Below are 13,218 nucleotides of genomic sequence, written 5' to 3'. Positions count from 1 at the left end.
CCAAGCACTACGCGCATGCTCCTAGGGGGATAGATTGGTAGGAAAAGACCATCGCTCGTCCCCGACCGCCACTCCTAAGGAGGACAATCAAAGAACACCTCATGTTTCAAATTTGTTACATAACGTTTACCATACGTGCATGCTACGGGACTTGAAAACTTCAACACAAGCATTTCTCAAATTCACAACTACTCAACTAGCACGACTTTGATATTATTACCTCCATATCTCAAAACAATCATCAAGCATCAAACTTCTCTTAGTATTCAAAACACTCATAAGAAAGTTTTTACTATTCTTGAATACCTAGCATATTTGGATTATTTAAGCAAATTACCATGCTATTTAAGAATCTCAAAATAATCTAAGTGAAGCATGAGAGATCAATAGTTTCTATAAAACAAATCCACCACCGTGCTCTAAAAGATATAAGTGAAGTACTAGAGCAAATCTATATAACTCAAAAGATATAAGTGAAGCACATAGAGTATCCTAATAATTTCCAAATCATGTATGGCTCTCTCAAAAGGTGTGTACAGCAAGGATGATTGTGGTAAACTAAAAAGCAAATACTAAAATCATACAAGACTCTCCAAGCAAAACACATATCATGTGGTGAATAAAAATATAGCTCCAAGTAAAGTTACCGATGGAAGTAGACGAAACAGGGGATGCCTTCCGGGGCATCCCCAAGCTTTGGATTTTTTGTGTCCTTAGATTATCTTGGGGGTGCCATGGGAATCCCCAAGCTTAGTATCTTGCCACTCCTTGTTCCATAATCCATCAAATCTTTCACCCAAAACTTGAAAACTTCACAACACAAAACTCAACAGAAAATCTAGTGAGCTCCGTTAGCGAAAGAAAACAAAAGACCACTTCAACGTACTGTAATGAACTCATTATTTATTTATATTGGTGTTAAACCTACTGTATTCTAACTTCTCTATGGTTTATAAACTATTTTACTAGCCATAGATTCATCAAAATAAGCAAACAACACACGAAAAACAGAATCTGTCAAAAACAGAACAGTCTGTAGTAATCTGTAACTAGCGCAAACTTCTGGAACTCCAAAAACTCAGCCAAAATAGGACGACCTAGACAATTTGTTTATTGATCAGCAGCAATTGGAATCAGTATTTTATCACGTTCTGGTGATTTTTAACAATTGTTTTCGTGAACAGAAAGTTTCTGGAAATTTCTGCAAGATCAAATAACTATCTTCCAAGAAGATCCTATAGGTTTAACTTGGCACAAACACTAATTAAGACATAAAAACACATCTAACCAGAGTCTAGATCAAAGATTTATTCCTAAACAGAAGCAAAAGCAAAAAAACAAAAAATAAAATTGGGTTGCCTCCCAACAAGCGCTATCGTTTAACGCCCCTAGCTAGGCATAAAAGCAAGGATAGATCTTAGGTATTGCCATCTTTGGTTTTAGGGAAAAAGAGAGAAAACTTGTTATCTATGGAATTAATCTTTCTATTTTGACAAAGTACATGGCCGTTAATGGTAGAAGAAAGATTAAGTATGTTGCGGAAATTGGCATCTAGGCTAGCTTTTATCTCTTTGATAGATTCGTTTTGGTAAGAAAGCAAAAGAGATGTGATTTCAACTTTCTCATTAATGGGGTGCCCAAATATAGTTTTCATCTTTTCATAGGTACCTATGGGGTCCCCTTCAAGAAAACCCTCTTCAAAAATAGAATCCAAGACTTGTTTGAACGAAGCGGGCAACCCAACATAAAAGCTTTTTAAGTAAACCTCAATTTGGTATTGAGGTACATAGCTAGCCCGGATCCTTAATAGCCTATCCCAAGCATCTTTCAAAGATTCATCGAGTAAATAACGAAATATTCCAGAATCTTCTTCATCAAAATTGCTAAGGTTTTCATTGATAACTCCGGCAGGTTTTTCCATAGTATTTTTATTTATGAGTTTAGATAAGATAACAGGATTGTCTAAAGCGCTAAAACTCGGGAGAGAAACCCCAACTCTTTTTGGTTCTGACATGGCGAGGGAAAAGCGAATGAAAAGAGGCAACCGGAAAAGAGAGGGCGAATAAAACGGAAAGAGTGAAGTGGGGGAGAGGAAAACGAGAGGCAAATGGCAAATAATGTAATGCGGGAGATAAGGGATTGTGATGGGTACTTGGTATGTTGACTTTTGCGTAGACCTCCCCGGCAACGGTGCCAGAAATCCTTCTTGCTACCTCTTGAGCACTGCGTTGCTTTTCCCTTGAAGAGGAAAGGATGATGCAGCAAAGTAGCATAAGTATTTCCCTCAGTTTTTGAGAACCAAGGTATCAATCCAGTAGGAGGCTACGCGCGAGTCCCTCGCACCTACACAAAACAAATAAATCCTTGCAACCAACGCGATAAGGGGTTGTCAATCCCTTCACGGTCACTTAGGAGAGTGAGATCTGATAGATATGATAGGATAATATTTTTGGTATTTTTATGATAAGATGCAAAGTAAAATAAAAGCAAAGGAAATAACTAAGTGTTGGAAGATTAATATGATGAAGATAGACCCGGGGGCCATAGGTTTCACTAGTGGCTTCTCTCAAGAGCATAAGTATTTTACGGTGGGTGAACGAATTACTGTTGAGCAATTGACAGAATTGAGCATAGTTATGAGAATATCTAGGTATGATCATGTATATAGGCATCACGTCCGAGACAAGTAGACCGACTCCTGCCTGCATCTACTACTATTACTCCACTCATCGACCGCTATACAGCATGCATCTAGAGTTTTAAGTTCATGAAAACAGAGTAACGCCTTAAGCAAGATGACATGATGTAGAGGGATAAATTCATGCAATATGATAAAAAAACATCTTGTTATCCTCGATGGCAACAATACAATATGTGCCTTGCTGCCCCTACTGTCACTGGGAAAGGACACCGCAAGATTGAACCCAAAGCTAAGCACTTCTCCCATTGCAAGAAAGATCAATCTAGTAGGCCAAACCAAACTGCTAATTCAAAGAGACTTGCAAAGATAACCAATCATACATAAAAGAATTCAGAGAAGATTCAAATATTGTTCATAGATAAACTTGATCATAAACCCACAATTCATCGGTCTCAACAAACACACCGCAAAAAGAAGATTACATCGAATAGATCTCTACGAGAGAGGGTGAGAACATTGTATTGAGATCCAAAAAGAGAGAAGAAGCCATCTAGCTACTAACTATGGACCCGAAGGTCTGAGGTAAACTACTCACACTTCATCGGAGAGGCTATGGTGTTGATGTAGAAGCCCTCCGTGATGGATGCCCCCTCCGGCGGAGCTCCGGAACAGGCCCCAAGATGGGATCTCGTGGGTACAGAAGGTTGCGGCGGTGGAATTAGGTTTTTGGCTCATGTTCTGATCGTTTGGGGGTACGTAGGTATATATAGGAGGAAGGAGTACGTCGGTGGAGCAACAGGGGGCCCACGAGGGTGGAGGGTGCGCCCTGGGGGGGTAGGCGCACCCCCCCCCTACCTCGTGGCCTCCTGGAAGCTTCTCTTACATAGGGTCCAAGTCTCCTGGATCTTGTTCGTTCCAAAAAATCACGCTCCCGAAGGTTTCATTCCGTTTGGACTCCGTTTGATATTCTTTTTCTGCGAAACTCTGAAATAGGCAAAAACAACAATTCTGGGCTGGGCCTCCGGTTAATAGGTTAGTCCCAAAAATAATATAAAAGTGAATAATAAAGCCCAATAATGTCCAAAACATAAGATAATATAGCATGGAGCAATCAAAAATTATAGATACATTGGAGACGTATCATGAAGTTGAGTAAGACTCAAAGCCCGACCACGGCAGAAGATAGAGAGTGAATGAAAGTCATTCCCTATGCCTCAGCCATAGGTTCTATAAAGTATGCCATGTTGTGTAATAAACCTGTTGTGTACCTTACCATGGCAAGGGGGTACAATAGTGATCCAAGAGTAGATCACTAGACAGCGGTCAAAATTATCCTTAGAAGACTAAGGAAATATTTCTCGGTTATGGAGGTGATAAAGAGTTCGTCCTAAAGAGTTACGTCGATGCAAGCTTTTACACCGATCCAGATGACTATGAGTCTCAATTTAGATACATATTGAAAGTGGGAGCAATTATCTAGAGTAGCTCCATGCAGAGCATTGTAGACATAGAAATTTGCAAAATACATATGGATCTGAATATGACAGACCCGTTGACTAAACCTCTCTCACAAGCAAAACATGACCACACCTTAGTACTCTTTGGGTGTTAATCACATGGCGATGTGAACTAGATTATTGACTCTAGTAAACTCTTTGGGTGTTGGTCACATGGCGATGTGAACTATGGGTGTTAAATCACATGGTGATGTGAACTAGATTATTGACTCTAGTGCAAGTGGGAGACTAATGGAAATATGCCCTAGAGGCAATAATAAAATGATTATTATTATATTTCCTAAATCATGATAAAGGTTTATTATTCATGTTAGAATTGTATTTATCGGAATCTTAAATACATGTGTGAATAGATAAACAAATACCGTGTCCCAAGTGAGCCTCTACTAGACTAGCTCGTTAATCAAAGATGGTTAAGGTTTCCTAACCACAAACATGTGTTGTCATTTGATAACGGGATCACATTGTTAGGAGAATGATGTGATGGACAAGACCCGACCGTTAGCATAGCATATGATCACGTTCAGTTTACTGCTACTGCTTTCTTAATGTCAAATACATGTTCCTATGACCATGAGATCATGCAACTCCCGGATACCGGAGGAATACCTTATGTGCTATCAAACGTGACAATGTAACTGGGTGATCATAAAGATGCTCTACAGGTATCTCCGAAGGTGTCTGTTGAGTTGGTGTGAATCGAGATTGGGATTTGTCACTCCGTGTATCGGAGAGGTACGGTATCTCTAGGCCCTCTCGTTTATGCACATCACAAGAAGCTTGCAAGCAAAGTGACTAAGGAGTTGGTTGCAAGATGATGTATTACGGAACGAGTAAAGAGGCTTGCCGGTAACGAGATTGAACTAGGTATAGAGATACCGACGATCGAATCTCGGGCAAGTAACATATCGACAGACAAAGGGAATTACGTATGTTGTCATAAAGGTTCAACCGATAAAAGATCTTCGTGGAATATGTAGGAATCAATATGCGCATCTAGGTTCCGCTATTGGTTATTGACCAGAGAGGTGTCTCGGTCATGCCTACATAATTCCCGAACCCGCAGGGTCGCACGCTTAACGTTCGTTGACGCTAGAGTAGTATTGAGATATTTGATGAGTGGTAACCAAATGTTGTTTGGAGTCCCGGATGAGATCCTGGACGTCACGAGGAGTCTCGGAATGGTCGAGAGGTAAAGATTTATATATGGGAAGTCATATTTTGGGTTCCGGAAAAAGATGCAGTTTTTTTGGTATTGTACCAGAAAGCTTCTAGAAGGTTCCAGAGGATTCCGGGGGGGTCCGGAAGTCCACAAGTGGTTCCACCATGACCCAAGGGCTAGCATGGGCTGCGGGGAGGCGCCTGGCCTTATTGGGCTATGCGCACCAAGTCCTCAAAAGCCCATGTGGCTAGGGAAGGCAAAAAAGGAAGGAGTCCTAGTAGGAATAGGATTGGACTTGGAGTTCAAGTCCTCTCCCCCTTAGCTGCGCCCTAGGGCTTGGAGGGGTTGTTTACCACGCCCCTCCACCTATATATAGCGGGGAGGGGGCGCCCCAAGATGACACACCAAGCCCTTGGCACCCCTCTCTCTCCCGTTACTCCGTAGTTCCACAGCCTCGTCCCGGCGACGCTTAGCGAAGCGCTGTCGGTGTTCCACCACCACCATCATCACCATGCCGTCATGTTGGTTGTGATCCCATCTACTTATCCTCTCCCGCTTGCTGGATCAACAAGGAGGAGGCATCATCGAGCCGCACGTGTGCTAAACTCGGAGGTGCCGTCCGTTCGGCACTAGATCGTGATCAGATCGCGAAGAGTACGAGTACCAACCGCGTGATAAACGCTTCCGCTTAACGGTCTACGAGGGCACATAGACACACTCTACCCCCTCGTAGCTATGCATCTCCATGGATAGATCTTGCGTGTGTGTAAATTGTTTTTGTTTTCCATGCAACGTTCCCCAACAAATCCTAGATAGTACTTCCTTCACAAAGCTTCTCTCTGGACAGAAACTTTGGGAAATTTGATGAGTAAGACTCATTAGGAAAATAGAGCTGAATTTTGGTATGTAGCAATGATTTGGATTTGAAGGAGTGCTCAAAAAGTTTGAGGACAATCAAGAAAAGATAAATAGCACTTCCTTCACAAAGTGTTATTCAGGAGAAAATAGGAATATGAATATAACTGAATTATTTTTGAACTAGGCAAGGAAGGCTTTTGACATATTTGTGGAAAATATGATCCAACTAATTTATGAGAATTTTGTGGGAATTTTGGAATGAAAAAAAGTAGGTTGCTTCACAACCTAGGGCAAATAGGGTTATTTCTTTAATAGAAAAATGAATATTCCCAAGAAATAAACATTCAGGTTGGGTTAAGATGAGAATGTCATGGTTTTGGGAAGGATTTGAGAGTGACAAGCCACTTGGGAGAGGAAGAAGAGATGATCTTTCTAGGTTTCAAGACCACAAAGTCACAGATAAGTAACTCCAAAAAAATTCAAAAGAAAAAGAAAGGGCCAAAAATCAGTGTGTCACAAACCTACCCCCTTACAAAAATCGCATGCTTGTGATTTGGTTGCTCAGTGAATAAGTATGAATATTCTAACTCAAGGAAACCGATTTCAACTCGGGTATTCTTTTCCTTTATATGATGTTTCCACTGAATTTCATATGACCTGATTGCCTTGCTCTGGGGTGGTTTTCTTCACCGTATCCTCATTCTGACAGTGATCTAAGCTTAAACTCCTTATCTTCCGCTGATGTTTCTATCAATGTCATTGATTAGTTTTGTACGAAGCGAGAACCAAGTTTTGTATCATTAGCTCCTCTCCTAGCACAAACCTTCCCTGCAAGCTATTATCTCCAATGTTGCTACATCAGTTATGCCCAACACCACCTGCGCTAAGCTGCCAATAAAATTTGCTTCAGAGTCGCGGCAAACCGCAGCAGGCGCTCCTCTTGTCAAGTTCCTGGAAATCGCAGTATCCACGTGGATCTTAGCAAACCCGGCGAGGGGCGCCTTGGGTCTTATTTCTGGTTGAGCGTAGCGTGGAGCTGAGATGCTCTCATTCGCTGATCTTGTTCTTGATCCTGGAATGGGCTTCGAAAGGCCCAATAAACCACAGTTGCCTGATTTTTCTACAGGAGTAGCATCCCTTTAGTACAGCGGCCCACTAAGGGATTAACGATGAGATTAGCTAGCGATCAATGGCCAAATCCATCCGGAACGCGACATCGAAGGGTCATAAACGACCAAGACGTGAGAGGGCTGGGATTAGACAGCGGCCCACTAAGGGACTAACGATGAGATTAGCTAGCGATCAACAGCCGAAAACATTTGGAACACGACATCGGAGGGTCAGAAACGACCAAGGCGTGAGAGGGCCGGGATTAGACTCGGTTTTACTGTCCTAAATACCACTCCACTTTGTGGAGGGGCATCTTTAGAAACCATGTGGCACGACCAACTAGCTTCAACGGTAGGCAAAATTTCGTGTTTTGATCCTTTTTGCAAACAAAATTAGGATCTGACCCCCGTTCGAAAATATTTTGGGATCTGACCCTTTTGCCTACCGCCAGGGGGTCTGGCGGTAGGTTTGCACGTCCTACCGCCGTCCTCTCTGGCGGTAGGTCCTTTGACGGCGACTGACGGCCGTCTGAGCTGGCTGACGTGGAAAAGGACCTACCACCAGGGGCTCCAGCGGTAGGCCCTTTTCCACGTCAGCGCCTGCCAACGGCCGTCAGTCGCCGTCAAAGGACCTACCGCCAGAGCGGACGGCGGTAGGACGTGCAAACCTACCGCCAGACCCCCTGGCGGTAGGCAAAAGGGTCAGATTCCGAAATATTTTCGAACGGGTATCAGATCCTGATTTCGTTTGCATAAAGGGTCAAAACACGAAATTTTGCCTCAACGGTACACTAGTGCTTCTCACTAAGCGAAGTGTCCTTATTAAACTGCGGTGTGATCTCCGTTCATTTAGGAGCAAGTTTCTACCGCCTCAAAACGCGTTTATGGAAGTCGCAATGCGCGTTCCCCGATGCGGGTAACGCGCCCACCAATTGGAAATTAACCTGGCGTCGGTCGCGTGCGGCGGGCATTGCTTGAACATCTTGGCAAGCCAGCCGTCCAAATCTGTCTCCCGCCGATCGCTCTCCACACACCAGTAAAAGTCAAAACAGTTCCAGATCGACCGTATCCCGCTCACGGCTTAGCATGTAGAGTACTGCCAACACTAAACTATGAGCACTCCACTTAATTCGTTTGACAACTAGCGAATCTGAGCCGAGGCGCGGGGTGAGGATAGGTCAGCGCGCCTCTGATAAGATAGCAGTTTACTGAGATCTAGCCAGCCCAGCAAACCTACGGCTCCCATGCGTTGATGCCCAGCTCTCCATCTAGCAAAGAGACCTCTCGTGCATTGCATGTGCACGGCGTCCGCCGGGACGGCCGGCCAGTGCTCCCAAAACGCTTATATACGAGCACCTAGTCGCTTAGCAACCTAGCAAGCTTGTCTTCCCAGACCAGCAGCAGGTTCTCCCTCCCTACGGCAAGGCTGGCATTCGATTCCTCACTTGCCTTGCCGCCCTCCCCAGCAAATTCCTCCACCCCTCGCCCATTTCCTCACCACCTTCGTCTCCACTCCAGCATACATATATACAGGGGCCGCTGACCTCTCTCGCCGCGTTGGAAGCAGCACGACAGAGGCTAGCTCGCCAGTGTCCCGGCACTGCACATAGCAGCAGCAGGGACAGGCGGATAGCTAGCTAGTCATGGCTTCGCCATTGCCTTGTAGGCCAAAGCTGCGGCTCCTGTGCGTAGGCGTAGCCCTGGCCTTCCTCCTGGCCGTGGGCGTGGGCAGGGCGGACATCTACAAGGACATCCAGATCATATGGAGCGCGGACCACACCTACTACTTCATGGACGGCGACAGCGAGGCGCTCGCGCTCTCGCTGGACTTCAACCGGGGCTCCGCCTTCAAGTCCAACGACATGTACCTCTTCGCCCGCATCGACCTCGACATCAAGCTCGTCGAAGGCAACTCCGCCGGCACCGTCTGCACCGTCTACGTAAGATCTCGATCTCTAGTTATTAGCTTGCATTAGTGCAGCTTAGCTTGCCAGTGTGTGTGCGCGTCGGTCGAGTTGACTTTTGACATGGGTGAATATGTCGGTGCACGTGTACGTGGTACGCATACAGACCATCTCGGAGGGGCCGTGGGACATTCACGACGAGATCGACCTGGAGTTCCTGGGCAACTCCACCGGCGAGCCCTACACCCTCCACACCAACGTGTTCGCCTACGGCGTGGGCGGCCGGGAGCAGCAGTTCAAGCTCTGGTTCGACCCCAGCGCCGAGTACCACACCTACTCCATCGTCTGGAACCCCAGGCGCATCACGTAAGCAACCTAGCACATTTCTCGATCTCTTTTCTTGCGTGATATGTACGTAGAGTATATATGTAGGTCGACCGTGCCGATCTTCTAAACACATCGGCCGACGTGAACTGAACCTGTGCAGGATCGAGGTGGACGGCGTGACGATCCGGTCGTTCGACAACAACGAGGACCAGGGCGTGCCGTTCCCGTCGTGGCAGCAGCAGCGGGTGTACGGGAGCCTGTGGAACGCCGACGACTGGGCGACGCAGGGCGGGCGCGTCAAGACGGACTGGTCGCTGGCGCCCTTCGTCTCCTACTACCGCAACTACAACATCACCTACTGCCGGCCGTCGCCCGGCGTGTCGTGGTGCGGCGCCGAGCCCGCCGGGTCGCCGCTCTTCAACCTCTCCCCCAAGGCGCGCGCCGACCTGCAGTGGGTGCGCAACATGGGCTACGTCATCTACGACTACTGCACCGACATGAGCAACCGGTACACCGCCACCAGCAGGCCCAAGGAGTGCTCGCTCCCGCCCCGCCCGTGAGGAGTTTGATCGTCGTCGGGTTTGGCTGAGCGAGCGAGAGGGTTGAGCGACCGATTCATTGTTTGGGTTCGATATATACAGTGTCGTACCCCGATTATTTTTGTACATCTGAAGAAGCAGGTACGTGCGGCGCAGCGGGCCTGATTCTTTCATTGGATTTCTGGTTCCGGCCTCCCCTTTCCTCCACTTGTATCAACATTTGTATGACACACAGAGAGCAATTTTTTTGGCCACTTTGCTCTTCGTCCAGGCTCAAGATGTCGACAAATGAGTTAATCTTAATTATCTCAGCGTCTGTATATGCATGAATTACTCGGCTACAGGTTACAGCAGGGGCAGGTTTCCGCAGGAATCATTCTTGCTATGATCCGCTAGAGAAACTCCTACAGTAGTTATCTACTGTATTATATACGCTACGCCTACACGTCACATCTGAGTGAGACGACCTAGCAGGCTACGCTAGAAGCACGAACACAAAACACCGCACGTCTGTCTGTCTGATAACACGACGACACGTGTGCGGTAGTAGTATGGCCGACGGAACCAAACAATCAGACGACCGAGGCGAGCTGGAGCTGGTCCATGTCGCACTCGGCGGGGCGGCCCAGGTTCCAGGGGTCGTCGCAGTAGTCCATCACCATGTAATTGTCGCGCGCCCACGCCACCGCGCGCTCGCCGTCGGGCCCCAGCCGCCGGGCCATCCACGACGAGGCGTCGCCCGGGCAGCAGAATGCCGACGGCGCTCCTTCCTGATCATCGTTGCCGGCCGCGGAGACGCAGGCGCTGGCGGCGTAGGTCCCGTAGGAGGCGACGAAGGGCGCGTGCGCCCAGTCGATCTTGACCCGGCCGCCGCGCGTGGCCCAGGTGTCGCCGTCCCAGATGGTGGCATGCACCTTCATCGCCTGCCTGCTCAGGTACGGCACGCCGTTCGCGTCGTGGTTCCGGAACACGCGCACCGGCACGCCGTCCACAGAGAAGCTGGAAAACAGAGCATCAAAGAAACAAAAAACTGTTAGACAGATGCAGGAGATCCGATGCATTAATTCGATCAGTGCAGCGATGAGATGCCTGGATGCATGGATGGGCCAACTGGCTTGGGGTATTGAATTTGCCGAGATTTTGATTCAGATGCTGGGTAAAAAAAATCTGGTTTGGCAGAATCTAGCATTTGACTCCGCGCACTAGTACGATTATCGCATCATTAGCTGGTTTATTTAGGGGCTAAGTTGACGTGCATGTTACCTACGCAGGCACCTCATGTGCCTCCTCACGTTTTCTCGGTCCCTTCTTCGTTTAAAACAGCAACTGGTTGGGACAGGTGGTGTTCTCGTGCCTCCAAATATGCCGACGCGGCTAAACTAGGCCCTCTTTCAGAGCAGCTTTAGAATGATTTGAATGCAGAGTGTCGAGAAAATCGGTCTCCCGGATGGCCAGAGTAGCAAGTTGCTGTTCAAGTTCGCTACTCCAAACCGACAGTGGAAGGCTCCTATAAAAATGGTTGTTTAATTTGGACGAAAATCTTGAATCTTACTAGCTTTCTCATCTTCTGACCAAAACGGAACATATTAGTCGCTTTCCATTTTTGTATACTTTTATTTGAGAGATGCTGGTTTGTTATTTCAAAAAAAAAATATGAGAGGACAGAAAAACATCGCTTGCTTGCTTTAGAGCGGTGCGCAAAGGAAAAAGGAAGAACCGCGCGAATTGTTTTAAGAACTGGAAAAAAAATCTTGTGAGATTTTTTTTTTTTGAGGGCTTGATTTTTTGTTTGTTGAGTGGCGGAAACAATCTTGTGAGTAAACGGGCCTAGGACAAACCAGGGAAGAAAGCCCAACTATGAGGAGGAAAAGCTTGTTGCACGTAAGCCCATGCGTATGTGATGTTTTGGGCCGGCAAGTTCAGTTAAACGGTCATATTTTTCATGCGCCAACGCGCGTTTGAAAGAGTCGTCTCCAGACACAAAATTTCGTCCTCTCGTGTTTGGTCTTCATGTGCTTATCGTCGGGTTCACGCCTGCTTAATTTTCAGCTACTAGCTTGGCAGGCTGAGACAACACAAGGTTAGAAACATGACATATTTGCAAGATTCGAATGATATATTTAAATATGCAAGATATGAATGATTAGATGCTTGCATGGTGGACACCTCGTTCCACACGTACATGATGTTTAGAGGGTTCCAGAGGATGGTGTAGTTGTGGAAGTCCTCTGTCGGGTCGAACCAGAGGTAGGACCGCTGCTCCCTGCCCCCGACCCCCTGCGTGAACACGTTGGTCTGCATCAGGTACGGCTCCCCGCTGACGTTGCCCAGGAACTCGAAGTCGATCTCGTCGTGCCCGTCCCCCGCCGCCGTCGGGTCCTTGGATGTCAGCTGCACAAACATCATCATGCATGCACAATCAAAACACGAACCCAATATACGTACGTACGTATAAGCACATCAAATCGGAAGGAAAGTATGTTCGTGCATGCATTCAACGCGTGATCGGATGATATCTGGGAGAGAAGTATGCATGAAAAGTATTGGTGGTTAGGCGAGACGGGCTTACGTAGAAGGTGGTGACCGTGCCGGCCGAGTCGCCGGGCACGAGCTTCATCTCCATGGTGAACTCGCCGAAGAGGAAGGCGTCCCGGGACTGGAACCCGGCGCCGGAGACGTTGTTGAGGGTGAGCGTCACCAGCCGGCCGCCGTCGACGATCTCGACCCGCCGGTCAGGGTCCGGGTCGGTGCCCCACTTCACCACGAAGTTGTCGTAGAAGCCACCAGCGCTCGCGCCCGCGCTCACCGGACACGCCGCGAAACAGCACACGACGACGATCGCCGCCGCGGCCATTGCAACAAGCAGAGGACTCGACATGTTTTCTATACGTGTTCGAGTTCTTGGCTATGTATGTTTGCACGAGTTGGAACTGTACGAGCATTGTGCCTGCTTTATAGTGTCAGGCCTTCAAGTTGGGTACGCCACCCGTGCATGTCGACTGACGAGTCACGCATGGTAACGTAGCATACGTGCACAACTCTGGTTGGGTTGGCGCAACTTGGCCGGCTCGAGCTCGACCTCGTCAAGCCCCGTGGAGTTCTTTTTTCCATTCGAGCCCATTTAGTCGCTACGTGGCTATCCACAGAACTTACGTGCATGC

The 13,218-nt window shown here is 47.3% G+C and overlaps 2 protein-coding genes across 2 annotated transcripts; one reads left to right on the top strand and one right to left on the bottom strand.

Annotated features, from left to right (window-relative positions):
• Positions 1-8,644: 8,644 nt before the first annotated feature.
• On the top strand, positions 8,645-10,321 carry LOC123054389 (xyloglucan endotransglucosylase/hydrolase protein 24). Its single transcript, XM_044478158.1, has 3 exons — positions 8,645-9,227; positions 9,358-9,557; positions 9,679-10,321. The coding sequence occupies exons 1-3, from the start codon at positions 8,931-8,933 to the stop codon at positions 10,076-10,078; spliced, it is 897 nt and encodes a 298-aa protein (XP_044334093.1). The 5' UTR covers positions 8,645-8,930; the 3' UTR covers positions 10,079-10,321.
• A 29-nt stretch (positions 10,322-10,350) lies between these two features.
• Positions 10,351-12,990, bottom strand: LOC123054388 (putative xyloglucan endotransglucosylase/hydrolase protein 13). The gene is made up of 3 exons (XM_044478157.1): positions 12,627-12,990; positions 12,240-12,448; positions 10,351-11,056 (listed from the first exon to the last, which is right to left on the bottom strand). Exons 1-3 carry the CDS (start codon positions 12,933-12,935, stop codon positions 10,630-10,632), a joined length of 945 nt encoding a protein of 314 aa, XP_044334092.1. The 5' UTR covers positions 12,936-12,990; the 3' UTR covers positions 10,351-10,629.
• Between the last annotated feature and the right edge of the window lie 228 nt (positions 12,991-13,218).

This window comes from Triticum aestivum, chromosome 2D (assembly GCF_018294505.1).
Source record: "Triticum aestivum cultivar Chinese Spring chromosome 2D, IWGSC CS RefSeq v2.1, whole genome shotgun sequence".
Classification (NCBI taxonomy): domain Eukaryota; kingdom Viridiplantae; phylum Streptophyta; class Magnoliopsida; order Poales; family Poaceae; genus Triticum; species Triticum aestivum.
Note: the sequence above shows the minus strand (reverse complement) of the source record. Positions and strands in the feature narration are given on the sequence as shown.